This window comes from Jaculus jaculus, chromosome 13 (genome assembly GCF_020740685.1).
Source record: "Jaculus jaculus isolate mJacJac1 chromosome 13, mJacJac1.mat.Y.cur, whole genome shotgun sequence".
NCBI classification, from domain to species: Eukaryota; Metazoa; Chordata; class Mammalia; order Rodentia; family Dipodidae; genus Jaculus; species Jaculus jaculus.
Window position 1 is genome coordinate 38127184 of NC_059114.1, and position 22349 is coordinate 38149532.

The 22349-nt window shown below is 41.1% G+C and overlaps 1 protein-coding gene across 4 annotated transcripts in view; it reads right to left on the reverse strand.

Moving 5' to 3' along the window:
- The window catches only part of Rbm27 (RNA binding motif protein 27), a 119560-nt gene that overhangs the window by 18172 nt on the left and 79039 nt on the right, over window positions 1–22349 (reverse strand). For all 4 annotated transcript variants that reach the window (XM_045132468.1, XM_045132466.1, XM_045132467.1 and 1 more), the window contains 6 exons: window positions 21512–21665; window positions 17150–17446; window positions 14014–14154; window positions 8526–8645; window positions 6542–6616; window positions 6258–6422 (listed from right to left, as the gene is read on the reverse strand). In XM_045132468.1, coding sequence (XP_044988403.1) covers window positions 6258–6422; window positions 6542–6616; window positions 8526–8645; window positions 14014–14154; window positions 17150–17446; window positions 21512–21665 — 952 coding nt within the window. The remainder of the gene's footprint in view (window positions 1–6257; window positions 6423–6541; window positions 6617–8525; window positions 8646–14013; window positions 14155–17149; window positions 17447–21511; window positions 21666–22349) is intronic.

Here is a 22349-nt window from a genome sequence, read left to right on the forward strand (position 1 = left end):
TTAATAACTTAAATAAAAATTAAAAAAAATCTACAGTATTGCATCAGATCTATCTACTAACATTAAAAAAAAAACTAAGGGGACTTTTAAAGTTGGAATGAATGCATTGCGTTTTACAACACAGATGGTGTGGTAGTTTGAATGGATGTCCCCCAATAAATTCAGGAGTTTATTACAGGCTTTAATTTAGATCTCTAGCCACCAAGGCTGTGGGAGGATCTAGGGTCCAGCCCTTAAAGCTGATCTGAATTCCAAGAGAAGATATGCAAAGTGACTAAGTTCTGGAGTGTGCTTGTTTATGGTGGTGGTGGTGGCAGCTGCAGCTTGTTTTTTTTTTCCCCCCTCCGCCCTCTCTGGACCTGTGAAGATGGGCCAGCTTCTTCTGTTATTATGGAACTTCCCCTGCATCTGTAAGGTTCAATAAATACCTCTTCCTCTCACAACTTGTGCCTGGTTTGGAAGTTTATCTCAGTGACCTGAAGCTGTCTACTACAGAAGGTCATGAGTTTATGGGGTCAGGGATGGAATGTGGTGGTTTGAATTATGTGTCTCCCATAAACTCTAAATGCTTGTTTCCCAGCTGGTGGTGGTTTGGGAGGTGGGATCTTACTAGAGGAGGTGTTTTTCTAGAGGTAGACCTTGAAGTTTATTAGCTCTAGCTTACTGGTGCTAGCTTGGCTCACTCTCTTACTGTGGTAGAAGTGATGTGCATCCCTTGTTCATGCCATGTTTTCCCCTGCCATCACAGCTTCCCCTCAAGATTGTAAGCTAAAATAAAAACATTCCTGCAAAACAAACTGCTTTTGGTAGGTAGGGTGTTTGTTCCAACAAGGAGAAACAACCTCCACCAAAAACAAAACAAAAGAAAACAGAAATCATTTCACCTTAAAAAAAAAAAAAATCTTTCCTAAAAGCTAAAGTTGTGGCCTTTCTTTAAAAAATATTTTATCTTTATTGATTTGGGAGGGAGGGAGGGAGGGAGGGAAGAGAGGGACAGACGGAGGGGAGAAGGAAGAATGGGCAAGCCAGGGCCTCCAGCCACTGCAAACAAACTCCAGACAAAGGTACTACCCTGTGCATCTGGCTTACATGGGCCCTGGGGTTTCAAACCTGGATCCTTTGGCTTTTTAACATGCATGTGGCTTTGGGTTCCATCTCCAGCACCAACAAAACACATCTTGGTTCAAACTAGATTATCAACGTTTGGGAAAAAGAGTATTTAGCATCTATGCAAATAATTTAAAGAAAAAAAATTTTTTGAGCCTCAGCACTTGGGAGGCAGGCATAGGCAGTCAGATGAGAGTTCAAGGCCACCCTGAGATTACATAGTGAATTCCATGTCAGCTTGAGCTACAGTGAAACCCTATCTTGGGGGGGAAAAAAAGTTGTTTGTTTTGTTTTAATAAAAATGATTTGTAATGTGTGTGGGAGGGGGGCATTTTGAGGTAGGGTCTCATTCTTGCCTAGGCTGACCTGAAATTCACTATGTAGCCTCAGGGTGGCTTTGAACTACCTGTGATCCTCCTACCTCTGCCTCCCTCCCAAGTGCTGCGATAAAAGGCATGTGCCACCACCCACGACTTGGTTTGGAAATCTTAACCAGCAGAGGAACCTGCAAACTTAATGGCTGGCCAACCAGGCCAAATGTTCCAACAGATGCAATGGTGGCTTGTCTGTTATTGGGGAAACCAGATGTTCTCTACTTGGATTTGAGTCCCAAAACCCACCCAGTCCACAGGAGAGAATTCATGCTTGGTAGTGAAGACCTAGTCAAAAGCCTTTGGCTAAGGAGGTCATAATTTCAAAGGGGAAAACTGCTACTGTTTGGCTAAATACATATACTGTGTCTACCAAATTGCCCTCTAAATACTCATGTTCATGCTTACAATGCTACTCTCACTTTTGGTTAAGGAAACTTTTTTCAGATGGCAGTCGCCACTGGTGAGACTCAAACCTCATCAAAGTGTTGAGAAGAAGTGACAGTGAAGACATCTCTACCACACCCTCTGTGGTGTGTGGTGGTTTGATTCAGGTGTCCCCCATAAACTTAGGTGTTCTGAATGCTAGGTTCCCAGCTAATGGAGATTTGGGAATTAATGCCTCCTGGAGGGAGTGAATTGTTGGGGATGGGCTTATGGGTGTTATAGCCAGTTTCCCTTGCCAGTGTTTGGCACACTCTCCTGTTGCTATTGTCCACCTGATGTGGGCCAGGAGGTGATGTCCACCCTCTCTCTGCTCATGCCCTCTTTTTACCCTGCCATTATGGAGCTTCCCCTTGAGCCTTTAAGCCAAAATAAACCTCTTTTTCCCAGAAGCTGCTCTTGGTTGGGTGATTTCTACCAGCAATGTGAACTGGACTGCAACAGTAAAGTGGTACTGAGGAGTGCGATTGCGGATAGACACCTGTCTGTGTGGCTTTGGCCTTTTGGAGCTAATTTTCAAGAGGAATATGGAAGGATTTGAAACCTTGGCCTAAGAGATGCCTTGCAATGCTGTTAAGTACAGCTTAATGGACTATTCTGGTTAGAGTTGAAAGACCTGAATGCAGTAAGTGCTATGGACTGTGAGGTTTGGCTTATGAGGGTGAGAAAGAGCTTTGCTTGGACTGGGCTAGCAGTTTGTGTGAGAAGCTTGCTGTTATGCCTGTGTCCTGAGAAGTTGTGCAGGGTTGCTTTGTGTAGAAATGAACTGGTATGAGCAGAGGGATATGGCACAGAAAGAAAAATCTTTGGGTGAACTGTTGCCCGTTCAGATGCAAATGAGAGATTACAACTTTTGAGACTGGGCTAGCTGACCTGCGCTGGGCCAACAGGAAGAATATCAATTCTTTTGAAGGGGCCTGAGTGTTCAAGGAGTGTCTTGTTCTTCAAAGTCTGCTTTATTCCCCCCTGGATTAACAAATTGGCACCCTACCTGGTATCGTGGAGTATAAGAAATGCTGGAAAGTGGGTCACTGAGTTGGCAACATGGTTTTGTGTCTTGGAAATGGCCATGGGCAGTGTGAAGCAGGTTTGCTGGATGGCTGCATGGAGACCCCACTGGGCCATGAGAATGAGCCGTGGATTGCAGTGGAGACCCAGTGGAGATGGCGGGACCAGGAAATGGCTGCTAGGAGCTGCCGGCCCCAGATGAAGTTTTCCAGAACTGTGAGTAGCCTAGCTGGAGGGGCAGAATTGGACTTGGAGATGTGTCACTGGCTAAAGTTGTTGGACTTGAAGCTATACAATTTGATGTTTGCCTTGGTTGTTTTAAATCTTGTATTGGTTGAATTTTTCTTTGCTATGCCCAATGCCAACTTTTGCAGTATGAATATTTATTCTGTGCCATTATGGGTTTTTTGAGGTTACTTTTTGGTATTATGGCTCAGTTAAAAGACCTTGGACTATGAGGATGTATAAACATCATTGGAATTGATAAAAACTATGGGACTTTTAAAGTTAGACGAATGCATTGCATTTTACATCATGTATGGTTATCAGTTTATGGGGGCCAGGGATGGAATGTGGTGGTTTGATTCAGGTGTCCCCCATACACTTAGGTGTTCTGAATGCTAAGTTCCCAGCTGATGGAGATTTGGGAATTAATGCCTCCTGAAGGGAATGTACTGTTGGGGGCAGACTTATGAGTGTTATAGCTAGTTTCCCAGTTTGCCACTGTTTGGCATACTCTCCTGTTGCTATTGTCCACATGATGTTGGCCAGGAGGTGATATCCACCCTCTGCTCATGCCATCATTTCCCCCTGCCATTGTGGAGCTTCCCCTTGAGCCTTTAAGCCAAAATAAACCTCTTTTTCCCAGAAGCCGTTCTTGATTGGGTGATTTCTACCAGCAATGTGAACCGGACTACAACACCCTGCAAGGCTCAAAGATCAATGGAGGTGGAGGAAAGAATGTAAAATCCAAAGGAAGAGGAGGAGTCCTTACATTACTGCCATCCAGATACAAAATGGCCTTGATATTCATGAATTCACACTGGCTAGTGCTACCTACACAAAATCTGCAAAAAGGATGGGGAAAATAATGGCATCAAAACAGAAGGGACCTGGGCATGGTGAAAAGTGAGGTAGGAATTAAGGCCACCCTGAGACTACCTAGTGAATTCCAGGTCAGCCTGAGCTAGAGTGAGACCCTACCTCAGAAAACAAAAAACAAAAACAAAATCGAGAAAGATAGACTAGTTAATAAGAAGAAGGTATTCAGTGGGGCTGATGAGTACTTGTTTGCAAAGCCAAATGACCAAAGTTCAATTCTTCAGCATCCACATATAAAAAGGAACAGATGCACAAACTGGTGCATGTATATGGTGTTTAGAAGCCCTGTGCCCATTTAAATTCTTCCTTCCCCTTCCCCTTCCCCTTCCCTTCCCCTTCCCCTTCCTTCCCTGTCTGCTTGCAAATAAATAAACAAACAATATTTTTTTTTTGAAGTGTCAAGTGTGGTGGCACACGCCTTTAATCCCAGCACTGAGGAGACAGAGGAAGGAGGATCGCCATGAGTTCAAAGCTACCCTGAGACTACATAGTGAATTCCAGGTAAGCCTGAGCTAGAAAAGTATAGCCAGGCATGGTGACACACCTCTTTAATCCTAGCACTTGGAAAGTAGAGGTAGGAGGATCCCCATGAGTCTACATAGTGAATTTCAGGTCAGCCTGAGTGTTTGTGAGGGAAAAAAGGGAGAATGTGGGAGGGAATTATGATCATTGTACATCTTTATATATGTATGGAGGTTGTCAATAAATGTTAAAAGAGCCAGGAATGGTGGCGCATGCCTTTAATCCCAGCACTGGGGAGACAGAGGATTGCCGTGAGTTCAAGGTTACCCTGAAACTACACAGTAAATTCCAGGTTAGCCAGACTAGAGCAAGACCCTGCCTCAAAATGACCAAAGGGGCGGGGGGTTAGGGGGGATGGAGAGATGACTTAGTGGTTAAGGCGTTTGCCTGCAAAGCCAAAAGATCCCGGTTCAATTTTCCAGGACTCATGTAAGCCAGATGCAAAAAGGGGACACATATGTCTGGAGTTCATTTTCAGTAGCTGGAGGCCCTGTCGTGCTCATTCTCTCTCTCATTCTGCCTCTTTCTCTCTCTCAAATAAATAAATTAATTAACCTCAAAATAAATAAAAATAAACCACCTCAAAAAGACCAAAGGGGAAAAAAGTTAAAATAAATAAATCTTGTAACACATACACATACATACATTCATACATACAGAATTTGGAGCTGTAGCCCAGAGTAGCATCAAACTAGCTTATAGCAATTCTCTTACCTGAAGCTCCTGGTGCTAGAATTATTAAGTATGAGGCACTACACTCATTTTTTTTTTTTTTTTTTGGTGGGGGCGAGGGGTTCTGAGGAGAGTACAGTGTCTTAAATAGCCCTAAATGGAGGCCGGGTGTGGTGGTGCACACCTTTAATCCCAGCACTTGGGAGGCAGAGGTAGGAGGATCGCCGAGAGTTCGAGGCCACCCTGAGACTACACAGTAAATTCCAGGTCAGCCTGAGCCAGAGTGAGACCCTACCTCGAAAAACCAAAAAAAAAAAAAGCCCTAAATGGCCTTAAACTCCCTAAAGTAGCCAAAGATGACCTTGAACTCCTGCCTCTGCCTCCCTACGCTAGGATTACAGATGTGTACCACCAAGGCACCAGGCCCCAGCCCTACTTTTAATATTTGAGATAGGTTTCTTGTTTATAGCCTACAATGGCCATGAACTTTCAATCCTCCTGTCTCACCCTCCCAAGTACTAAGATGGCACCACCATACCCAGCTCACATATAATTTTTAATTCATTCACAGAAGGTGTAGACTTCAGTGCTTTTTAGTGTATTCAAAAATATGAGCAAGGCTGGGGAGATGGCTCAGCAGTAAAAGGCTCTGGTTTGCAAACCCTGCCATCCTGGACTCATTTCCCCAGCCACTCACATAAAACTGGACGGACATTTGCCTACAATGCAAAAGACCTTGACATGCATACACAGGCATGTGTATGTGTACAGACACACATAAAATGTAAATACAAAAATGGTTTATCGATAGTATTAACTTTTCAAGAACGATGTTAAGCTGGGAGTGGTGGCACATGCCTTTAATCCCAGCATTTAAGAGGCAGAGATAGGAGGACTGCTGTGAGTTCAAGGCCACCCTCAGACTACATAGTGGATTCCAGGTCAGCCTGGGCTAGAGTGAGACCCCCACTTCGACCAAAAAAAAAAAAAAGAAAGAAAAAAGAAAAAAGAAAAAGAAAAGAATGTAGATACCTCTGTTTTTGTCTTCACTTTGGATGGTGTGGAGACAGCAGAAGATGTTTTTAATTCATCTTTTAATTGCGAGATCTTTTCTCCAAGTTCTTTCAAGGTCTTCATTAGATTTGCTCTTTCTTCTGGTTTCATGTTTTTGTTTTTTTCTAGCTTAGATATAAGCATCTACAAAACAATCAGAAAACAAAAATCAATGCTTAAATTTAAGCCTTAAAAACTTTATTAAGGATATTTTTGTAAACTAATTCTACATATCAATTCTAACATGAAATTATGAGTAGTACCTTTTGGCATTCTATTTGTTTTTCTAATACTTCTTGCCTTTTTTTCCTCATATCTTGTTGTAGCTTCATTGCTTCCTATATAAAATAGGTAAAGAAGAATTCAGTAAGGGATAATAAAATTTGCCAATGATAAACATTCATTTCTCAACACATTCCTTCTGAGTCCTCCTTCTCTAAAATAGAATAAAACTTCCTCGAAATAAAAACATAGCTGAAACCAGCACTTGGCAGTAGAAGGGAGTTGCACATACTTATAACTCTTGCACATAAGAAGCTAAGGCAGGAGAATAGTGAGGTAGACACCAGACTGTGCTACAAAGTGGGACTCTGTCTTAAAAACAAGCAGTGCCTTGAACCACTGAACCACCTCCCTACACCCTGTCTTAAAAACAAAACAAGCTGGATATGGTGATGCACACCTTTTGTTTGTTTGTTTTCTGCTTTTTGAGGCAGGGTCTCACTCTAGCCCAGGCTGACCTAGAATTAATTCTGTATTCTCAGGGTGGCCTCGAACTCACAGTGATCCTTCTACCTCTGCCTGCCAAGTGCTGGGATTAAAGGCATGCACCACCACACCCAGCATGATGCACACCTTTAATCCCCAAACTCAAGAGGCAGAGGTAGGAGGATCGCTGTGAGTTCAAGGCCAGCCTGGGCTAGAATGAGACCCTACCTCGAAAAAATAAAATATATATTCTAAAAAGAAATCCTCTGAAACCAGACATAAAACTACTAGATGTATTTGCCCCCAACAATTTCAGCGTAACAGGGTTCATGTGTAACCAAATTTTGTGTTTTTAAAGAAAAACAGGCTGTTTTCACTTGGCGACATAATAAGCCAATCTTTCCCACCCCCTCTTATTCTTGAAGCTCAATGTTATGACACATGAAATGAGGCTATCAGTAAGAAATGATCAGTTTATGGATTTTTGCCAAGAAAATCTTGTTTCTACATTCCTGAGAATTAAATCTACTAAGATAGCACATATAAATTCCCATTATGTTTGAACAGCTTAAATCTAAGATGACAATCAAAACTCAGAACCTAATCATAAAACTGTTATACTTTATGTGAAACATCATAAAACTTAAAAAAAAAAAGAAATTGGAAAGAAAAATATTGAAAAAAAGTCTTTGCTTTGGGCTGGTGTGGCTGAGTAGTACAGCACTCATCTAACATGAGCCAGGCCCAACAGCACCTTTCTGTACCCCCTAAAAAAGGAGAAGAAAAGAATAAAGTATCTGCTTCTTTCTCTTGGGTTAAAAGAAAACAAATGTTTAGGGGGCTATTCCTCTTTGTATAGCATGTACTTAATAACATGATTAAGACCCTTGGTTTAATACCCCACACCTAAAAACAAAACAAAGAACCATTATTCTTTGTATTTATGTGGCTAATGAAAGCAACTGTAAAACACTGTTTTCTTATTGTTCATGTTTTTTTTTTTTTTTTTTTGCTTTCCATGTCTATTAAATGAGGAAATGGCTATACAGATGGGTCCACAGTTAAAGGCACTTGCTTATAAAGCCTGAATGCCCAGGTTTGATTCACTATTATCCACAAAAAGCCAGATACACAAAGGAGTACATGCATCTGAAATTCACTTGCAGTAGCAAGAAGCCCTGGCATATCCATCCTGTCCTCTCCTCTCTCCTTCTTTCTCTCTCTCTGTGCTTGCAAATAAATAAAGTATATTTAAAAATTAAAAATAGTGGTGGCACACACCTTTAATCCCAGCACTCGGGAGGCAGAGGTTGAAGGATTGCCATGAGTTCAAGGCTACCCTGAGACTACATAGTAAATTCCAGGTCAGCCTGAGATAGAGAGAGACTCTACCTCAAAAAACCAATACAATAAAATAAATAATAATAATAATAAAATAAGGGATAAAGAATCAGGACATTACATAGTTCTAGAACAACATGAATTTAAAGGGCTTAACATAATAATAACTCAATAGGCAAGAAGTATCAAGATTGTCACCTGTTTTTTTTTGATAACTTCTTGAACATCATGAGATTTAGTCCCTGAAGAAAGCTTGGAAGATGCCTTTAAATTGGAGGAACTATAAATTGGTTTTTGGTGGCCTGGAGGTGAAAATATCTAAAAAGACAAAAGAGCATACAAATACAATTAAATTTTTAAAATGCTTAAGACCATGTTCAGAAGACTATGTTTCTACTTAGGAGTTAAATTTTTTATATTCCAAAACTTCATCTATGAAATCTAGTTCTTTATATATGAATTCAACTGTTGCTAAAGCTAAAAAACATATTTAATAGTACCATTCTACCCTGGTGGTGGCACAATGCCTTTAGTCCCAGCACTTGGGAGGCTGAGGTAGGAGGATGGATTGCCTTGAGTTCAAGGCCAGCCTGGGCTAGAGTAAGACACTGCATCAGAAAACAACAAAATAACATTTTGCTTCTAAATGTGATTCCTTACATTTTAACCCCTCTCCTCTGATATTCTGAGGTAGGGTTTCATTCTGACCCAGGCTGACCTGGAATTCACTATGTAGTCTCAGGATGGCCTCAAACTCATGCCAATCCTCCTACCTCTGCCTCTCAAGTGCTGGGACTAAAGATGTGTACCACCACACCTGACTTCTTCTTTTAATTTTTTATTTTCATTTAGGAAAGACAGAGAAGGGGAGGGGGGAGAGAATGGGCCTCTAGCTACTGCAAATGAACTCCAGACACATGTGCTACCTTGTGCATCTGTGCACGGGTCATAGGGAATTGAACTTGGGTCCTTTGGCTTTGCAGGCAAGCACCTTAACCACTAAGCCATCTCTCCAGACCCAGCTTCTTTTTAAATTTTAATTGTGAGAAAAACAATAGTGGCCCCAATCCCTAGGAGCTGGTATGCTACTAACAGCTAGGGTCCTTCTGTTAAACATAATGCCACAGAATATCAACATGAGACAAGGCTACTCTTATGACATTTCACACCACAAAAATTATTAAATATCCATTAACTAAAAAAATGTATTTAAAAATGACAGAATAAATGGTACCTAAATCTCTGTATGCTAGCAAAAAACTAAAATTACAAAACATTTCTAGGGCTGGGGAGATGGCTCTGCAGTTAAAGGTACTTGCTTGCAAAACTTGCTGGCCTATGTTTGATTCTTCAGACCAACATAGAGCCAGGTGCACAAAGCAACATGTACACTGGAGTTTATATGCTGTGGCAAGAGGTCGTGGCATGCCCATTTATATTCTCTATCTATTTGGAAATAAATAAATACATTTAAAATACTTTTTAAATTACTAAACAATTTTCAACTAAAACAAATTCTATTTGAAAATTCTAGAATGAATGGTACCTAAATCTCTGTATGCTAGCAAAAAAATAAACTTACAAAAAATTATTAAACATCACTCCACCTTGGGCTGGAGAGATGGCTTAGCGGTTAAGCGCTTGCCTGTGAAGCCTAAGGATCCCGTTTCGAGGCTAGATTCCCCAGGACCCACGTGAGCCAGATGCACAAGGGGGCGCACATATCTGGAGTTTGTCTGCAGTGGCTGGAAGCCCTGGTGCACCCATTCTCTCTCTTTCTTCCTCTTTCTCTGTCTGTCACTCTCAAATAAATAAATAATAATAATAAATTTAAAAAAAATCACTCCACCTAGACTAATATGAATAATCATGGCTTCTTTTCCAACAGCAGCTTTAGGCCTGGAGAGATTGCTCAGTGGTTAAAGGTGCTTGCTTGTAATTGCAGCTTTACTCTCGTCTTCCACCTAGATTAAGACTTACTGGAATATCAAATTCTGCTTCCTTAAGTCCTTGCCCAAGTCCCTTACTGCAGTCCCTACCCCAGAACAAGCCCTTTGAAAGTTCATGGTGTCATTGTGACATTCCCACACTGAGTAATGAATCAACAGAGCTTGTTCTAAAGTATACTCCTAGTAGTTACCGGCACCATGGTACTAGGTGAGTTATTTTGTGTAGTAAAATAGCAAATAATTTGCAATTAAGCTTAGTATTATACTTCATCAAATGCTGTATGTTTATAAAGTCACAAATAAGACTTTGCAAGCAACCAGGAGGTGACTATCACCACTGTGTTCTGGTATTCAGATTCCTTTCCTCGGGTGAACTGATGACTCCAATTAATTTCTCCTCCCTAAGGAACAACAGAGCTTAATGGGTCACTACCACTTATTTGAATTAAGTCTTCCCTATCATACTACTCTTTGTCACTCCCGGTGGTGGTTTGAATGCATGGCCCATAAATTCAAGTGTTTTATTAAGAATAAGCTGGCTATTCAAGTTTCCAATGGGCCGAGAGCCCTGCTAGGAAAGAGACTATGTCACTGGGGAATGGGTCTTAGAGTCTCACCTTACTAGGTGTGTTAAGAGCTACTTGAACACTGGTAGTTTTGGTGATGCTGGCTGTGAGTGGTGAGTGGTGTCTCTCTGCTCGGATTGATAAAAGTGAGCCAGCATCTTCCGCCATTGATGGTGTGTTCCAGGAAACTGTAAGCCTGAAATAAATCCTGTCCTCCCATGAGCTATACACTTGAACCCCTACCTTTTCTTTGGAGATAGGGTCTCTTCTTTGGAGGTAGGGTCTCACTCTAGCCCAGGCCGACCTGGAATTCATCCTTGAACTCACTGTAATCATACTACCTTTGCCTCCTGAGTGCTGGGTTTAAAGATGTTTACCACCAATCCAGCTCCCCCAACTTTTTTAAAAGTATTTTATTTTAATTTATTTAAGAGATAGAGATGAGAGCAAGTGAGCGAGCGAGAGAGAGAGAGAATATGGGTGCACCAGGGCCTCTAACCACTACAAATGAATTCCAGATGCATGTGCCACCTTGTGCATCTGGCTGACATGGGTCCTAGAGAATCAAACCTGAGTCCTTTGGTTTTGCAGGCAAGCACCTTAACCACTCAGCCATCTCTCCAGCCTACCAACCTATTTGAGATAGCCCCGGCTGCTCTCAAACTCACTATTGTAGCTTTATCTGGCCTCAAAGTTATGATCCTCCTGTCTTGGCTTGCAAAGTGCTAGGATGTGCCACCATACTGGCTCTTCACTTTTTTTAAAAAAACATTTTTATTTATTTGCAAGCACAGAGAAAGAGAAAAGAGAGTGAGGCAGAGAATAAGCATGCCAGGGCCTCCAGCTGCTGCAAATGAACTCCAGATGTATATGCCATTGTCCATCTGGCTTTATGTGGGTACTAAGACTCAAACCCAGGCTATTAGGCTTCTCAGGCAAGCACCTTAACTGCTAAGCATTCTCTCCAGCCCTTCCTTAACTTTTTTTTTGAAAGATTTATTTATTTACTTATTTAATTGAGACAGAGGAAGAGAGAGACAGAGAGAAAGAGAGAAAATAGGCGCACCAGAGCCTCCAGCCATTGCAAATGAACCCCAGACGCACGCGTCACCATGTGCATCTGGCTTATGTGGGACCTGGAGAATCCAACCTGGGTCCTTAGCCTTCACAGGCATGCATCTTAACAACAAAACCATCTATCCAGCCCAACATTTTTAAATCAATTTATTTATTTGAGGGAGGGAGGAAGGGAGGGAGGAAAAGGAAAGGGAGAGGGAGAGGAAGAAAGGGAGAGAACAGGCAAGCCAGAACCTTCAGCCACTATAAATAAACTCCAGAAGCAAGCTCTACCTTGTGCATCTGGTTTACGTGGGTACTGGGGAATTGAACCTGGGTCCTTTGGCTTTGTAAGCAAATGCCTTCACCACTAAGCCATATCTCCAGGCCTTCATTAAATTCTTAACTATACAGAAATTTGTAGAAACTTCAATTATATCAATAAACCCAAATATAAAATTTCTCTCAATCAAGATTATATTTAGTTATCCCTAAAAGTAAGCAAATTTAACTACATGAGCAAATCCTTTAAGTACTTTATGAATTCTATGTAACTTTTGGGGGCACTCAGACCCTGGAGAAGTTTCCTAACTGCCACACCTGACAACTCCACTTTTCAAAAGTCCAGTATTTTTTACACTGATCTGAAATACCAGATATAATAAATCCCTTTTGCAATTGAGTCCATTTCTAGATTTTCTACTCTGTTCTGTCAATTCATATGCTACTATCAAACTGTTTATAGAGTATTTTGGAGCTAGTCCCATTGCTCATTTTTCAGTTCCTCTAGTTCTTTGCAATAATCACCATATTCCTAAAAGCAAAAGAAATTACTTAAGGTATAATTCAAAGTTGTTTTTTTAATGATAGAATTACCTTTACTGTGTTCTTAAGCATACATAGGAGGAAAACAAGCAGGAGGCATAATGGCATAGGCCTGTAGTAACAGCACTGGGAGGCTGAAGCAGAAGGATCATGAGTTCAAGGTCAGTCTGGGCTATATAGTGAGACCTCTCAAAAAAGAAAGAAAGAGCTGGAGAGCTGGCTTAGCAGCTAACATGTTTGCCTGCAAAGCCAAAGGATCCTGGTTCAACTATCCAGGACCCACGTAAGCCACATGCACAAGGGGGGCGCACACATCTGGAGTTCATTTCCAGTGGCTGGAGGCCCTGGTGCACCCATTTACACACACAACCTTCCTTCCTAGCTCTCAAATAAATAAAATATATAAAACATGAAGTTTAGGCTAGGTATGGTGGCACACACCTTTAATCCCAGCACTAGGGAGACAGAGGTAGGAGGATCACCATGAGTTCGAGGCCACCTTGAGACTACATGGTGAATTCCAGGTCACCTGAGCCAGAGTAAGTAAGACCCTACCTCAAAAAAACAAACTAAATGAATGAATAAAGTTTTTTTAAAAAAGAAAAAGAAGAGGAAGGGCTAGAGAGATGGCTTAGCAGTTTAGGTATTTGTCTGCAAAGCCTAAAGACACAGGTTCAATTCCCCAGCACCCATGTAAGCCAGAAACACAAGGTGGCTCATGCCTCTAGAGTTTGTTCACCATGGCTAGAGGCCCTGGTGCACCCATATTCTCTCTCTCTCTCTCTCTCTCATAAATAAATAAATTGTAAAATTTTGAAAAAATATTAAAGGAGGAGGGGGGAAAGAAATAGACTAATAAGGAAACCTACCTATTAGTAAAGAGCCATAAGCTAAAATTCTCACTTAGCTTTAAGTTAAAAACAATTGAGGGTTGCAGAAATGGCTTAGCTGTTAAAGCGCATGCCTATGAAGTGTAAGGACACAGGTCTGATTCTCCAGGTCCCACATAAGCTCGATGAATATGGTGGCATATGCACCTGGAATTCATTTGTAGTGGCTGGAGGCCATGATGTGCTCATGCTCATTCTCACTCTCTCCCTCTCTAATAAATAAAAATAAAATCTTTAAAAAATAAACTGAATGGCAAATTTGTGAATTACAGAAATTAGGGAAATAATACTAGGTCAACTGTCATGCATTTCTTGATTGAGGAAGGGATAACAAGTCTGATTGACAATTTAATTTTGTGAAACTGATGGCTCTAAAGCTGATGGTTATAGAGAAACATACCAAGCAATCCTCCCCGGCACCACCAGACTGATTTAACAAGTGTGCCACTTCACTCTGGTTACCACTTGCATGTCCCAAACGATGTTTAACAGGAACTTTGTTAAGGACGTAGGCACCCGAGGTCTGTGGTTTGCTTATCATCTGCAAAATCAAAACAGACACATATATGGTAAAAGTGTTAAAACATGCCCAAGAATATTGCTGATTTAAGGTAGTTACTTTCCTGGAAAGAAATTAAGGAACTGAAATGAAAAGCTGTTTCAGCTATTTGTAATGTTTTATTTCTTAAATGTTGTAACAAATACACAAATGGTTATGTGACATGGTTTGTAATTTTTTGGATGTCCAAAATATGCTGCACGGCAACTGGGAGCAGAGCTCAGTAGTTCAGCATACACAAGGTGCTGCGTTCAAACCCTACCCCCCAAAAAGTATCTCACAAATACAGATTCCTATTTACTTGTGTGTGTGTGTGTGAGAGAGAGAGAGAGGTGGAGGGGGAGAGGGAGAGGGAAAAAACTGGCATGCCAGGGCCTCCTGTCACCGGAAACAAACTCCAGACGCATATGCCTTCTTGTGCATTTGGCTTTATGTGGGTACTGGGAAGTCAAACCTGGATCCTTAGGCTTTGCAGACAACTGCCTTAACCGATGGGCAATCTCTCCAGCACTATACACATATACACACATATACATACATACACACACATATAAAAACTATTAACTTTCATGTTCCCTCGTATATACAACACTTTGAAACAGTTGGCTTTAATTTAATATGAATAGCAATATGAAATGATCACTTTAAAATCATAAGACAAGCTGGGCGTGGTGGCATATGCCTTTAATGCCAGCACTCGGGAGGCAGAGGTAGGAGGATCACTGTGAGTTTGAGGCCACCTTGAGACTACATAGTGAATTCCAGGTCAGCCTGAGCTAGAGAGCTACCTTGAAAAACCAAAAAAATAAATAAGATAAAATAAAATAAAATCATAAGACAATCTTGGCTACATTCACTACTCATCCAACATCTAGGGCAAGTATTCATAACTGGATCCTAATTGATAACTGGTCTAAAATATTTAGGAGTGATGACTTAGTAGGAATTGTGAGAATTGAGACTCTTAAGAATTACACACAAACACACACACACACACACACACACACACACACACACACACATATATTTTCTTTCCCTGGTGTTTTCAGTCAGGGTTTTGCTATGTAACCTGGACTGGCCTCAAACTAGGAGACTCCTGCCTTAGCTTACTAATTGCTGGGAATACAGACCTGTCCCACAGCATCTTTGTTCACTTTTTTTGTTTTGGTTTGGTTTCTTGAGGTAGGGTTTCACTCTAGCCCAGACTGACCTGGAATTCACTATGCAGTCTCAGGATGGCCCCCAATTCATGACAATCCTCCTACCTCTGTCCCCTGAATGCTGGGATTAAAGGCGTGCACTATCACGCCTGGCCACTTTTGTTTATAATGTGAGCACATTTACCCTGAACATGAGAACGTCTACATGAACACCATTACTGTCCAACATTTGAATGGCTCTAGTTTGTCTAGAAGTTTGTTGCTTTCTTTTTTTAACCTATCTACACAAATGTTTTCAGCAATATGTACCATACCAAGCACTGTTTATTGTTTTAAGCATTAGGGAAAAAGTCAATTCAGAATCCCACCAGGTTAATACAGCACTTGGAGGTAGAAGAACACTGTGAGTTCAAAGCCAGCCTAAGACTACGTAGTGAATCCAGGTCAGCCTGGGCTAGAATGAGATCCCACCTAGGGGAGAAGAAAAAAATCAAAATCCTAATTCTTGACCAGGTTTAATGGTGTACACATGTACTCCCAGTATTCCTGAAGCGAAAGAAGGATTTATCCCAACATAGCAACATAGTGAGACCTTGTCTCAAAACTGTAAAACTAAATTCCTATTTTTTTGTGGTTCCATTCCACTCTTAAAAGAAATTAAGGGGCTGGGAGACAGTTCCACAATTAAAAGTGCTTCCTTAAAAAGCTAGATGGCTGGGCTGGAGAATGGCTTAACAGTTAAGGTGCTTGCCTACAAAGCCTAAGGACCCAGGTTCAATTCTCCAGGTCCCACATAAGCTGGTGGCACATGCGTCTGGAGTTTGCAGTGGCTAGAAGCCCTGGTGCATCCACTCTCATTCTCTCTCTCCCTCTCCCTCTCTCTCTCAAATAAATAAATAAAAATAGGGCTGGAGAGATGGCTTAGTGGTTAAGCACTTACCTATGAAGCCTAAGGACCCCAGTTCCCCAGTACCCACATTAGCCAGATGCACAAGGGCGCACATGAATCTGGAGTTTGTTTGCAGTGGCTGGAGGCCCTGGCATGCTCATTCTCTCTCTTTCTGCCCCTTTCTCTGTCTGTTACTCTCAAATAAATAAATAAAAATAAAACAAAAAAATATTAAAAAAGAAAAAAGAAAGAAGGAAAATCCAGGTGGCCTTTGTTTAATTCCCCAGTACCCACATAATGTCAGATACACAAAGTAGCACATGAATCTGGAGTTCATTTACAGTGGCAAGAGGTCCTGGCATGCCCATTCTGTCTGGCTCTCTCTCTCCTTACAAATAAAAAAAACTTTTAAACTTAAAAAAATTTTTTAAAAGAGGAATCAAATTTTCTTCACAGGAAAAGTAGGACAAATAGATGTAAAAATGACTACTTCTCTCTCATATAAATCAAAGTAGCTCAAACAAAATTCAAAGTACAATGTTAGATAGGGCATATGCCTCATTTGAGCTTACTTCTTAAACATGCAGATTTATAAGCTTCATACCTAGTCTAACTATGTACCAATATGGCTAAAAAATGTATATATTACCTAAGTAAGTGATTCTGTGCACAACACTTTTCAGATGAGTGGGCACTACTGAGATTTTTGAAACACAAATTCCTAGATCTCACCCACAAAAATCTGATTCTGTAAGATGGAGTGGGGCCCAAATTCTGCATTTCTATTAAGTTCACAAAAGACTAGATGCTGTTGGTTTGCAAATCAAACCACAAACAGCTGAAATGTAGAAGACTAAGGGGCTATGAATTCAGAAATCCTAATCTGGAGGATGAGTCAAGACATTTAATTTCTAGTAAACCTGATTACCTTCTGAATACCTCCATGGACTGAAGAGGGAGAAGACTGGGTCACCATCACCTGCTGCGGGTGAAGATGCTGTGGTAGGTTATGGTGCTGCTGTGAGAGGTGACTCAGAGTGTGCTGTTGTTGCAGGAGAAGCTGCGCTGGGGACTGGAGTGCTGGTTGCTCGTTGTTTTCCCTGTGCCACAGAACTCTAATGAATCGGTTGTTCAAAACTGCTTCAGTGCTAGAAATGGCTTTCCTCGCCTCCTCGTTGGTAAGGTACTGGATGAGTGCTGCTTCCGGGTCACCCTTAAAAGCAACCTTGAAAAATGGTAACAGAAACAAATAAACTCCCAACATCAGAGAATAGTTAAATTAAGTGTGCTCTACTACTATCGACTGAATTATGACCTCCAACATTTTTATGCTGAAACCCTAACCCTCAAGGGAGATGTAGCTTTACTAAGAAATTAACATTAAATTAGGTACTAAATTTGGGCTTGTGATCACAAATTTGGGGCTTTATGAGAAGTCTCTTTCTGCCCCACATGCCTACCTCTATTTGCCAAGTAAAGCCACAGTGAGAAGCCAGTTCTCTGCAAGCCAAGAAAGTCTTTAGCAAGAACCTATTAAATAAGCCAGAACCGCTGGCCGTGGTGGTGCACGCCTTTAATCCCTGCACTCGGGAGGCAGAGGAAGGATAGTCACCATGAATTCAAGGCCACCGTGAGACTACATAGAGAAGTCTAGGTCAGCCTAAGCGAAAGTGAGACCGTTTCTTGAAGAAGAAAGAAAAAAAAAAAAAAAAGCCAGAACCTTGATCTTCCTCACTTTCAGAACTGAGAGGAGTTAAGTTTCTCTGGTTTGTTTTGTCCAATCCATAATATATGACTGCCTGAGCAGACTAGTATAGCTATCTATGTTAATCCATTCTAATTTTTCTAAATGTCATAAGGAATAACATGGAAAAATTTTAATAGCAAAGAAGAGAAAATTTTATAAAAAGGGTTGGGACATTTGGTCTGATTACATCTTTAAATTTTTTTCTCAAGGTGGTAAATTCCAGTTTAGCCTGGGCTAGAGAGGGATTCTACCTTGAAAAATGAAATAAAGTAAAATAAAATCAGTGTCTTTTCATTTTAAGATGAATGACCATTCATTAGTGACAATCAGCACTATTTGGGTGGTAAGGCTGGGGAGATGTGTCAATGGTAACAAAACCTACTGGCTGAGAATCAATTTCCCAGCAGTCATGTAAAGCAGAGGCAAAGCAGTACATGCATCTGAGATCCCAATACCTTAGACAATTAAAAGATGGAGCCAAGAGAATACAAAACTCACAGGTCAGCTAGTATGACAGCTAGTATGCTGTTGGTTTGCAAATCAAACCACAAACAGTTTGCAGTCTGGCACCTTATTTGCAACATCAGGAAACCCTATCACAAGGTGGAGCAGAAATACCCTGAAGTTGTTCTTGGACCTCCACATGCACACTGTGACATGCCGATCCATAAACACACACACACATACTTACTTACTTACTTACTTACATACATACATACATACATACATACATACATACATATATATAGAGAGAGAGAAATAAAAAAAATTTTACATAAAAACGACTTGGGCAGGGCTGGAGAGATGGCTTAGCGGTTAAGCGCTTGCCTGTGAAGCCTAAGGATCCCGGTTCGAGGCTCGGTTCCCCAGGTCCCACGTTAGCCAGATGCACAAGGGGGTGCACACGTCTGGAGTTCGTTTGCAGAGGCTGGAAGCCCTGGCGCGCCCATTCTCTCTCTCTGCCTCTCTCTGCCTCTCTCTCTGTGTCTGTTGCTCTCAAATAAATAAATAAATAAATATTTAAAAAAAAGACTTGGGCAATAGAGTTTTCACTTGTATTTAATGTATTCCCAAATGTTTGTAAATTAAACATTTGTTCCTGTACTGAGAGAAAAATGTTTAATAATCTCTCAGAAAGAATATCTTAGGCTGGGCGTGGTGGCATATGCCTTTAATCCCAGTACTTGGGAGGTAGAGGTAGGAGGACTGCCTTGAGTTCAAGGCCACCCTGAGACTACACAGTGACTTCCAGGTCAGCCTGGGCTAGCGTGAAAACCCTACCTCGAAGGGGAAAAAAAGCCAGGTGTGGTGGCACACATCTTTAATCCTAGCATTTGGGAAGCAGAGGTAGGAGGATCGCTGTGAGTTTGAGGCCACCCTGAGACTCCATAGTGAATTCCAGGTCAGCCTGGGCTAGAATGAGACTCTACCTCGAAAAAACAAAATTAAAAAAAAAATCTTGGGTGTGTTGAGGCTAGCCAGGCTCCACAAGGAGATTGTCTCAAAAATCAAAACAATAACAACAAAAACCTACAAACAAAAGAACATTGGTCAAATTCTCTGAAACACTTAGTGCCCCCAATACTCTTTCTATTCATTTTTGAGAGAAAAATGGGTGTCCCAGAGCCTCTCAGCTGCTGTGAACGAACTCCAGAAATGTGTGCCCCCTTGTGCGCATGTGCAACACTGAACACTTGTGTCTGGCTACATATGACCTAAAGAGTTGAACAAGCATTCTTAGGCTTTGCATGCAAGCACCTTAACCACTAAGCCATCTCTCCAGCCATACTCTTAAAAAAAAAATTAGTCTGGTGTAGTGGCACATGCCTTTAATCCCAGCACTCGGGAGGCAGAGGTAGAAGGATCGCCGTGAGTTCGAGGCCACCCTGAAAATATAGAGTGAATTCCAGGAAGGCATAGACTAGAGTGAAACCCTACCACGAACCCCCCCCCCCAAAATTATTTCTTTGAGAGTGCATGTGCACACACCAGTACCTTCAGTCACTGAAAACTAATTCCAAACACCTGCACAACCTTGCGTATCTGGCCTTACATGGGAACTGGGGAATACAACCTGGGTCCTCTGGCTTTGCTGGCAAGCACCTTAACTGATAAGCCATCTCTCCAACCACAGTACTACTTTCTTAAACTCAGTTACCTGTTGGTTTGGTGGTAATACTTAAGTAACAGGAGAAACAAGCCTGAGATTCTAACCTACTTTTTTTTTTTTGTTTGTTTTTGTTTTTGTTTTTCGAGGTAAGGTTTCACTCTAGCCCAGGCTGACCTGGAATTCACTATGGAGTCTCAGGGTGGCCTCGAACTCACAGCGATCCTCCTACCTCTGCCTCCCAAGTGCTGGGATTAAAGGCGTGCGCCACCACGCCCGGCCCTAACCTACTTTTGAGTATCCTCAGTTATAGCCTCAGACTCAACCAAATTCATAAATTAAAATATTTAATAAGTAGACAGAAAAATACTATAATTACAGCTTATTTGACCTGGGATAACTTATTATGCTACCTAAAATTCTCAAGACTAGGCACCATTCTTAACCAATTACTATTTTACTATAATTTGAAACTCGGTGAACAGACAGATTACAAACTGAGAAATTACCAAAAAGTATCAGGGACTGGAGCGATGGTTTAGCCGTAAAGGTGCTTTCTGGCAAAGCCAAAGGACCCAGGTTCAATTCATCAGTACCCACATAGAACCAGATATACAAGGTAGTACATGTGTCTGTAGTTTGTTTGCAGTGATTGGAGGCCCTGCAGTGCCCATTCTCTCTCTTTCTCTCTCAATCCCTCCCTCCCTCTTGCCTAAAAAAAAATTTCAGCTTCCTAGAGAGACAGAACATTAATATAGGAAGGCAAGTCATGTGTTCAGAGGTAGAACAATGAATAAAAATATAGGAATTATAGGCTGGAAAGATGGCTTAGCAGTTAAGGCACTTCCCTGCAAAGCCTAAGGACCCATGTTCAAATCGCCAGTACCCACATAAACCAGATGCACAAGGAGGTACATGCATCTGGAGTTTGTTTGCAGTGGCTGAAGGCCCTGGGATGTCTATTTTTCTCTATATGCCTCTCTCTCTTTCTCTCCCCATCTCAAAGAAAGAAATAAAATATATTTTTTTAAAATACAGGAACGAGCCAATTACCTTTCAGGAAGGGGCTGTAAAAAGAACTACATGAATTCACAAGAACAAATTCAACTTAACAATTCTATTGTGTGCATATAAATATAGTCAGGCGTGGTGGTGTATGCCTTTAATTCCAGCACATGAAAGGCAAAAGTAGGAGAATCGCCATGAGTTCGAAGCCACTCTGAAACTACATAGTGAATTCCAGGTCAGCCTGGGCTAGAGTGAAGCCCTACCTTAAAAAAAATTTTTTTTAAGAAATATGTATACAGGTATATAATAGAGTTTATGATAGTTAAGGTGTCAGAAGTACTAACTCATTTAATCTAGGTGAGCTTATATGAATACTTTCCAAGACCCATAACATGCATGGATTCTGTTGCTGACACAGCCACCTTTACCTGAATATTGACGATAGTTCCAAATCTACTGAAGTGTTCATTGAGCTTGGTGATGTTGTTCAGTTCCTGAGGGATTTTCTTGACTTCTAATTTGGTGTTTGTGTACTGATTCTTCCGTAAAAATGCAGGCTTACTCTGATTGTTATTTCCTTGCCTGAAAAAGATTAATCAATCTTGATTAAGTCTCAACTCATGTCTAGTCAAGAGATATCTTCAAAGAAGGTAAAGTTTAGGACTCTGTATGCTTCAGCAATCACTAAACCACTTCAACATCACCCTTACTGAACTAGAACAGAGGGAGAAGAAAATGAAAGAAATACTACAAATGGAAAAACCTCATTTTTAAAGCCAGGCATGGTGGGGCACACCTTTAATCCCAGCACTCTGGAGGCAGATACAGAAGCATTCCTGTGAGTTTTTGGCCAACCTGGAACTACAAAGTCAGGCTAAGATAGAGACATCTTACCTCGGGAAATTAAAAAAAAAATAATAATAATAATAAAAAAATTTAAAAAACACCAAAAACAAAAAATAAAAAACACCACCTTATTTTAGATCATCCAGAGAGTGGAGACAATTTTTAACGATGCATTTCTCTTTTTGAATTTTTAAAAATTTATTTGCATACATGTACATAAACAAGAGTGTGCACAAACAACAGGCCAGAGCCTCTTGCCACTGCAAATGACAGCCAAGATGCATTTGCCACTTTTTGCTTATGGCTAACATTAGTGGTCTGGGAATTGAACCTAGGCAAGTAAATGCCTTGAACTGCTAAGCCATCTTTTTCAGCCCAATTATGCATTTTTCAACTTCTGCAAAGGTAGAAATTTTTTCT